Below are 9,404 nucleotides of genomic sequence, written 5' to 3'. Positions count from 1 at the left end.
CAACTTCAGCAACGCCAACGCCCACTCTTGGGCCTCACTGCCACTGCCACCCTCTCAAATCTACTCATTTTGGTTTTTTTGGTCCCCCTCATGTTGGTGATTTTAGTATCATCAATGGATTTTAGTAGTAATGTGATTTATTGTAGGCCGATGCGATTACGCTTTAAACTCGGAAACGAGTTAGGGTAGTGCGGAGTGCACGCTTGTCGAGCCAACGCATAATTGACCGCGATTAGATTGCGGGGTTCCAAGGGGCGGAGCCCCTGGCTGGGGTCCCGTTCGAATTTTTTCGAAAAGTTAACTGTTTTATTAACCGTTTTCGGTTTCTGAAACAAACTCCAATATAAGGAGTCATTTGGCCTCAGATGGAAACATAGAAAACAGAAACCATACTTTCTCTCTACATTCCTGATCTGTTCTCTATTGCCAGAAACAGATTGTTCTTCAAGAATTATCCCAACAAGGATTTCGTGAACCCAGGTAAGAATAGGGTCGAAATACTTTGTTCGGAAAGTGTACGAACACGATTCTTCAAAGTTATCCAGGATTATCATAACCAAATCTCTAACACCTCACTCTAACTCATTCTACCCCATAAGTTTTTTGATTTTGCAACCTATTCTCACATTATGAGACTAATCATCTCCGGATTTTGTATCATATCAAATGAGTAGGTATCTTCTAGTTAATTCTTCTCGTTATGCACGGTTAAAGTATTAAATTCACGGTCAAATGCTTAAGAAGTTCAACTATCTACTAACTGTGTTAAACTGTATGATAAGTAAAAACTATATTTTACGAGGAAAATTATGTTTTCTCCTTTTCTAAACACATATAACAATGGTTTTGGATAGAGTGGAGAACTAAGTGAGCCATGAACTTTGATTAAAGAAAAGGCACACATAAGTTCAGTGTTTCTAGATTAAAGGGTCCATGTCTCCATGATCATGAGTGAGCATGGATGATAGAAACTGGAAAAGTAACTTGTCACTTCAAAAGCATAAGCACTTACCATTTTCGTGCCAATCCCTACACTTTCCTATATATCACTATAACAACCCATTTTTGTACCTAAAAGATTTTCAATAATTACCCATTTCTGTACTTATGCACAAACGGGAAAACGAAAAGATAAAAAAAAAATCCTCGTGATTCTTTCCCTATTCTACCCTCACCAACATAGTACTATTGATTATTGACCTTTAGGAAAACAATATCTTAATTTTAATTTTAATTAAACAAATAGTGTACCCAAAAGACACGATAAGCAATTTTTTTTTTGACACAATATGCAAATTAACATTAGTTAATTAATCAATTACATTATTAAATAAGTGGTCCTGATTAAATAATAATAACGTGACAAAGGTGCCGCCCACATCTTTGTCTTTATTAGAAGAAATATCCAACCAATTGATTTAAGTTATTGGTGATCTATCTAACACTTCATCCCTTAAACACGTGATTGAAAGTTTGATTTCTAAGAAAGAAATCATACAGCTTAGTCGACTGCGGTTAGACAAATACTGTATTAATCTCATAACTATCGGTTGTGACAATGCATCAGTTAATACTAAAAATTAGAAGGAATATCCAATGAGTAATTGCCCCAAACTCCCCACGTTATCAGCAATCCCACCGTTAGATCTCTCCCCCACTTTCTTGATCTCAACGTCAACCCTTTCTTTTAAAAGCGCTTTTTTCCAATCAACTTCTTCCTTCCTTCCTTTGCCTCTTCTCACTCATCAAGCAGCACCACCAACAACCACAACTCTAAACCGTGCTTCTCTTCCTCAAAGTTACACCGCGTTTGGATATTCAATGAAACCAAATTAAAACCAATTAAAATGTAGCGAAGGAAATATTATATATATATACACAGAGTAAGAGGATTAATTGAATTTTGAAAAAATGGCTTTCCACGACCATCATCTCCAGCACGAAATCGCGTTCCAGCGTTTCGCGGAGGAGCAAGAGCTATCAGAGAACAGGGACATGCCGCCGCCGCAGCCGACGTGGCTGAACGCTCAGCAGCGGCAGCAGAATTTCATGCACCTGCAACCGGAGACTTCGACGGCGGAGAAGAGCGGTGGTGGTGGTGAGGATTTGAGGGAGTACAAAGCTGACATCCTCGGACACCAGCTTTACGAGCAGCTGTTATCTGCTCACGTTTCTTGCCTGAGAATTGCGACGCCGGTGGACCAGCTTCCGAGGATCGACGCGCAGCTTCAGCAGTCGCAGCGCGTGCTGGAGAAGTACTCTGCTCTTGGGAGTAATCATAGAGTGGTGGATGAGAAGGAGCTTGATCAGTTCATGGTTTGTCCATCTTAAACTCTCTTCTTCTTCTTTTTCTACAGTAATCAATTCTGTGTGTTTCCTTGAATCACAACTACTTTAATTTTAGTTTAATTTAATCAATTTAATAGAGTAAGAAGAATACTAGCTAGCTGAAAGAATCTTAATTTACAAGTCCTTGCCACTTAATATGCCTTCATTTCCACTACTTTGTCAACCCTCACTAATGTCTTTCTTATGTTCACGCTGCTTGTTAAATCAGAAATATCAATCATGACTTCTATATACTCTTAGAGGTTAGTTGGTTTAGCACATGAAAACCCTATAATCACTTGAAGATAAGTACAATAGTTTTGGAGTTTCATGCTTTATTTTGTGAGTTCACTGGGAAAATGTTTCTTTCACACCTCTATAAGAGGTGGAAAGGTGGAAAGAGGTGGAATGAGGAGAGAGATTAGAAGGAAAAAAAAAAGTATAAGAGAGAAAGTATGAGATGTGATAGATAATAAGATGAGATAGATAAAAATAAAAATAAGTGAAAATGAAATGTTTAAAATATTGGGTGTGTATATATCGTTACTGAGTTCACTGGCAATTCAAACAAGTTATTACATTTTTACAAAATCACTTATTGCTTCTTCCAAGTTCTTTTTTATTTTTTGGTGGGTTTCCAAATACACCAAATTTTTTGAGCTTTGCATAATAACTTTAATCTATTCACATTGATGTTTTTGTTTTCTTCTATTTCAGCATACTTTTTTTTCTACCACATTACCTATCATATATCTCATTCTTTCTCTCCATAAAGTTAATTTTGAGTGGTATAAATGAGTTATATTTATTTCTAAAATATTCACATGCATTTTCTCTTTCATCTCATTTATATTTACTTTTTCCCCATATTTTTCTTTATTTTCAATGCATTATTCATCATATCAAGTTTCTCTCATCTATTGATATCTTCGGTGGCTATGAGGTGAAATTGAATGTGAAGATAAGGTTTAATAATGCGTGCATCATTTTGAGACATCATTTATTATTTTATCTCCTTTTCGATCACATCATATATATATATATCACACTTATCACTTAATTCTTCTCTTTTCTTGTCTTTGTCAAGTGGTCTACATGGTGCTTTATTAATTAGATTAAAAATCAGTGTTAACTTAAAAGATTAACAGTAATACTACTGGTTAATTTTGAACTTTAATTTTTGTGATGGATGGTAGTACGAGGCATTTTGGGCCAGTAAAAGTGAGTGAATCTGATTTGTCCAGTTGAGGGTTGTGTGACTGTGAGGTGTTCCTCCCTTCAATAATGCAAAGGCCTTTTCAGAGTGCTTTATCGAATCTTTCTGTTAATGGAGTCTTGGCCTTCCCACTTCTTTTTTTCTCTTTTTGCTGAAACCTTGATGGGTCAGTTCTTCAATTCTTGCAGAATATGTTCTTCTGTTGAACCTCTCATGATCAGTTTTCTCAACCTTTACTCCCTCATCTCTGTACGTTTCTGGCATCTTGCCTGCCAAAACTAGCATAATGTGAGGATTACAGATTCTGTACGTAAATACGTAATAATATTTGGCTATGGTTGTCCTCAAGTATGTATTTCAGTATATGGCACTGGCCAGGCCGTGTACAGACATTTTGGGGCCTTAGGCGAAAATGTAAAAATGACTTTTTTTTACAAGAATTTTAAAGAGACTTAGTATATTATATAAAGTATAAATTTTTATATTAATCGTCTAGCTTTTTAAGCTGCACCATGTTGAGATTGAATTAATTTTTCGACTTCTTAGCTGCACTAAGTTGAGAATAGAGATGAAGGGAAGGAGATTTTTTTTGTGATAAACCAGAAGAAGTGTAAGCGTTTAAACAATGGAGAGAGTGAAAGATTGAGAGATAATTGGAATAAATTAAGGGATAATTTTTTTTTTATTTTTTGAGATAAATAAATATTTTAAATTATATTAATGATGAAATTGAATAGTTTTAAAAGAGATGATAATATTTCAAAAAAAAAAGAGATGATAATATTTATATAACTTTCCTTTTTAATTGGCTAATTTTTAAGGAAGAGAAAAGATTCCTATTTATTTCATTTTAGTCTACTATGAGTATTTATTTTTGGTAGGCATTTCCAATATATCTAATATATACTCTATCAATCAGTTTTTTATATATATCACCCGTCCCAAATTTCAATTCGGCATTATATATCCATTACGCTATTTGTTTCCTTTTTTTTTTTTTGTCAAATCTGTTTGATTTCTTACGCTTCTAATATGCACCTTGGGTTTTTTTAACCAAAAATTTTTGGACCTAATTTTTTTATGGGGCCTTAGGCAGCTGCCTTTTTGGCATAAAGGCTTCCACGGCCCTGGCACTGGCGAATCTATTAATGCACAAATCAAATCAACTCTAACTTGATGATTTTTTTCAACATTGATTCTGAATGTCCTATTTACACCGTTGTGTAGACTACTTAGTGTCATGTCACGTCGTTCCTCCCTGGCTGCATTGTGTAGAAATTGAATGTAGCTGCATTTATAGGGGAATCCGAGCTTAAGTTAGAATAATGGGTTAATTGCAGTTTTGCTCCCTCATCTTTTACCTATGTGTGATTTACATTCCTCATATTTAAAATGAGTGAATTTAATCCCTCATGTTCCAATTTGTGAAAATCAGCTCCTTCCGTTAAGTTGTCATCCAATTTCAGACGGAAATCGTCTATGTGGACGATATTAATGACGTGGCTCTGACATTACGTGCCACTGGGATACCACGTCATCTATATTTTCTTTAAAAATAATTCTTTTTCCTTTAATTAAATTTTTTTTCTTTTAATCTTTCATCTTCTTCAACCTTCCTGTTTCATCTCTTCGTTAAACACCACAGCACCCCCACCACCATTCCCTTCTTCTTCTTTTCTCTTCATCCAACCACCATGAAATCAAATTTGAATCTCACACCATTAAACCCACTGTCACTGAATTAAACCCAGGCAACCCAGAAAAAAGTGAATCGCAGGGGAAGAGGGGAACAGGATGAAGCTAAAAACATGAATCTGAATTTCGTTTCTGGGATGGTTCCATCTTGAAGCTACAAAGGAAATCCCAAATCCCATCCTCACAATCGATCAACTCCTCCAGTCCCAACGGTCTCACCCTCAACGTCGTCGCGTCGTCTTCATCATCAACGCGTGGGATTTGCGAAAGTGGGTGAGGGTTGATGACAAGGGGTTTGCGTCGCGGGTAGGGTCGATGGCGAAGAAACGGTGGCGTGATCGACGATGTGGGGAAGAAGGTGCCGGCGCTTGCTCTTACTCTCGTGTGAGATCGGTGGAGTTCGAGGTCAAATAGGACGAAGAGGAGAAGGGCTCTCTGCAAGGGAAGGGAAATCGAAGTGCTGGTTAATGTGGAGTGCCTGAGATCTGGGTTGAATCTAGGGTTCAAATCTTGTGCATTTGTATCAAGTTTTAATTTTTGGTTAGGAATTTGATTTGGTGGAAGATGGTCATGGAAGATGAAGCAGAACCATTTTCTGGGTAGCAATCTGATTTGGGATTATGGTTAAATGTATTAACCACTATCCTCAATTTTATTTTCCTTTTCTCTTTTTATTTTTTACGGTTAAAAACAGGGGTGCAGGTGTAAATAGGAAAAAAATGTGTAAATAGCAAGCCACGTCACCGAGCTCCGTTAAGTTTTAAACAGCTCTCTAACGGAAGGAGTTGATTTTCACAAATTGGAACATAAGAGATTAAATTCGCTCATTTTAAATATGAGGGAGGCAAATCGCACATAGGTTAAAGATGAGGGAGCAAAACTGCAATTAAGCCTAGAATAATCCTGTGTCAGTTCATTTACGCGCTTTGGTGATAGACATGTAATAGTAATATTTTTATAAATATAGTTTTTTTTTGAAAACTATAAATATAGTTAAATCAGTGTAATATTTAATTAATGTTGTTCAAGCAATTTATTTTGTTTTAAGTTTGGCTTTTTGGAGTTTGACTCTCTATTCATGTTATAATCCTTTTTGGCCCTCTTAACTTGATTGTTTGTTACTTTCTTTCTAGGGAAAAATGTCCTTATTAATTACTTCCATGTTTCTGAAGGTCTTTAATTTATGAGTTTTGATACTAATTAATTTATTTGTTGTAGACGCATTACGTTCTGTTGCTGTGTGCCTTCAAAGAACAATTGCAACAACATGTCCGTGTTCATGCTATGGAAGCAGTGATGGCTTGTTGGGATCTCGAGCAGTCTCTGCAAAGCTTGACAGGTAAAATTCTTAATCAGCATCATCATAAAAATCTTCTCTCCATTTCTTTTTTTAATTATCACATTAACATTGCTAATATATAAAAGAGAAAAAACTTATCACACTACAAATAATTAGAAAAACTTAATCCATTGATACTCAAATCAACAAACATATCTAAAGGTAATAAATAAATAAACATTTTAAATTTGAAAATGTCAAAATTAATTCTTTTTTTTTGAAATAGTTAATTTAAATCAAAGTAGCTTTATAAAAATATAAAAAAATCCAAAGTAACATATTCTATGGGTGTTTGGTTATCTTTGTTACATGCGTGGATGCTATTATGCTCAAACTACAGAAGAGATAAAAGCACTATATATCATGACATGCAAAAGAGCCTGGTCACCTTATAATCTCATTCATACACGAAAGAAGAATAAAAAAAAGCTCTAAAAATGCTCAACTTGGGTTCAAAGAGTTAAAACACGTGATCATGTGTATCATTTTTTTTTCCTCCACTTGTATATTAATCCTGAAACTTTGACTTTTAAAATAATGTGATGATAATAATTTTGAGTATGGTGTAAAATAATAATTCAAAGCCTATCGACCAAAATTAACGGAGAATAATGATATAAAAAATTAAAGAGCATATCGTAAATAACATGTATTGAATGTTAGTTGTAAAAATAAGATTCATGGGGATCATGTTCGGTCCATCATATAACTACCCAAAATTAAAGTGTAAAACAAATTAGATTTGGCCATCATTTCATCTTACCTAACATCATATATGTTCACATCATGATTAAGATTCAACTTATTATATGAGCATACAAAATTGCTGGGAGTGATCATTTATATGGTTAAGAATCAAACTAACTAAATGATATGCATGAGCAGGTGTATCTCCAGGTGAAGGAACAGGTGCAACAATGTCAGACGATGAAGATGACCAGGCAGAGAGCAATGCCAACTTGTACGAAAGCAGCATGGACGGTGCTGACAGTCTTGGCTTTGGTCCTCTAGTCCCCACTGAGAGTGAAAGGTCTTTGATGGAGCGAGTCAGGCATGAGTTAAAGCATGAGCTCAAACAGGTAATCAATCAACTTGGAAATTTTTTGACAATTAATTTTGAAGTCTAAACCAATTCTAAGAGGAAACTTCTGCAAGTAGCTTCTAGGTTTTAGAATTGATTCCGATGAAAGAAAAACTTATCCAAACATACTTTGTAAAAACTGATCCTAACTACATAAAGTTATACCTCTTTCTTATATAGGGATACAAGGAGAAGATTGTGGACATAAGAGAAGAAATTCTACGAAAGAGGCGAGCCGGGAAGCTCCCAGGGGACACCACATCTCTTTTGAAAGCTTGGTGGCAAGCACATTCAAAATGGCCCTACCCTACTGTAAGTAATTTGGACTCATGATGAATATTTAACTTCTTTTTTTGAAATCAAATATTTAACTTTATATGTACACAAGTTTTGCTATATATGTTGGTTGCTCATGTATACTTTGGGTTGCACTTGTGAATATGAATGTTTTAGGAGGAAGACAAAGCTAGATTGGTGCAGGAAACAGGGTTGCAATTAAAGCAGATAAATAACTGGTTCATAAATCAAAGGAAAAGGAACTGGCATACTAACCCCTCATCAGCTACTAGCACCAAAACCAAGCGCAAGAGGTAGGCTAATAGATACTTTCTTCCTTGTGATATGGCTTTGTCTACGGTGGATCAAAAAGAATCTGCTTCATAAATTAATAGAGTTCATCTGCATATTAATTTTAGAACGAGCATATTGTAAATAACATGTACTAAATGTTAGTAGCAAGACCATAATTTATGGATGAATCAGTTTTTAATATGGTTCACCATAGAATTGTTCAATCCTCCTGATCTCTTATGAGTTATGACTATATATGGCATGCTGAGTTTTATTTCTGGATTGTATCAGTGCAGGCGAAACCAGTAACCAGAGCTTCATGTGAATGAACTCATGTTAGTCCAACATGAACGTGAAATGGTGGAATCTGGATGTAAAAGGGGAATTTATGATAAAATCACTGTAATGAAATAGTATTATTGGTTCAATTACAAAATGTATTGTTGTATATGAGGCTGCTGCTTGATTTCCTGATATTGATTTAGAGAGAATTAATGTACTTGATTAGATTAATGGGTAGCAAGGTGATACATAAATATATAATATCTCATTTAAAAAATTTGAATTCCTCAACTAGTATTCCAAACAAACGCTGCATAGTACATGTTGGTACTCAGCAAATCTATTAAATAGTAGATGTAGTTTAGATTTTCAATTTTGTAATTTAAAGTTAGCATTTCTTATAGCTTCTTATCAGTTCTGACAAACTCCTACTTAGTTGCCAATTATCCTCATATGATTGTGATGGCTAATTGAAGGATTATAAATTAAATAAATGTCCTAGCCTTTTAGGTATGCAAGTTGCATGAGGGGACAACTACCACCAATATTTGCCTTCGTACAAGTTACAACAAAAGGAATTGCAAGTGGAAAGGATTTGACCTCAAGCAAAGGCAAAGAATAACAAGTATTTTTAACGCGTTTACTTCTGCAACACATCTATCCACAACTTTTTGTGATAAGGGAATCACCCATAGAATTTAATTCTTGAAAGTGTCAACACTTTATTCTCAAAACTAATGGTTCATGTGTTTGTTGTTTTAAAGAATCATCATCCTCTTTCATCCATTTCCGACTTCATTTGGGCTAAGAGGAATAGATAAAACATGGAATATCGAAAGAAGAAAACAAAGTTGTTAAATTGCGGTCGAGGTTACAGTTGCATCACGATTGCG

The 9,404-nt window shown here is 35.1% G+C and overlaps 1 protein-coding gene across 2 annotated transcripts; it reads left to right on the top strand.

Moving 5' to 3' along the window:
• Window positions 1-1,707: 1,707 nt before the first annotated feature.
• Window positions 1,708-8,742, top strand: LOC130715381 (homeobox protein knotted-1-like 13). Of its 2 annotated transcripts, none has more exons than XM_057565475.1 (6): window positions 1,708-2,316; window positions 6,458-6,578; window positions 7,464-7,657; window positions 7,840-7,971; window positions 8,113-8,249; window positions 8,526-8,742. In XM_057565475.1, exons 1-6 carry the CDS (start codon window positions 1,912-1,914, stop codon window positions 8,536-8,538), a joined length of 1,002 nt encoding a protein of 333 aa, XP_057421458.1. In that variant the 5' UTR covers window positions 1,708-1,911; the 3' UTR covers window positions 8,539-8,742. The 2 variants fall into 2 exon arrangements, with proteins under 2 accessions (XP_057421458.1, XP_057421456.1); XM_057565473.1 differs by having other exon boundaries at window positions 1,709-2,316; window positions 8,521-8,742.
• The last annotated feature ends 662 nt before the right edge of the window (window positions 8,743-9,404 follow it).

The sequence above is a fragment of the Lotus japonicus genome, chromosome 4 (genome assembly GCF_012489685.1).
Source record: "Lotus japonicus ecotype B-129 chromosome 4, LjGifu_v1.2".
Classification (NCBI taxonomy): domain Eukaryota; kingdom Viridiplantae; phylum Streptophyta; class Magnoliopsida; order Fabales; family Fabaceae; genus Lotus; species Lotus japonicus.
This window is presented reverse-complemented; position numbering and strand designations above follow the sequence as displayed.

Bases quoted from the DNA above. Each gene is read 5' to 3' on its own strand.
- LOC130715381 (XM_057565473.1), top strand. From the start codon at position 1,912: ATGGCTTTCCACGACCATCATCTCCAGCACGAAATCGCGTTCCAGCGT. The intron at 2,317-6,457 runs GTTTGTCCATCT...TATTTGTTGTAG, and splicing joins AGGAGCTTGATCAGTTCATG to ACGCATTACGTTCTGTTGCT. The intron at 8,250-8,520 runs GTAGGCTAATAG...GGATTGTATCAG, and splicing joins ACCAAAACCAAGCGCAAGAG to TGCAGGCGAAACCAGTAACC.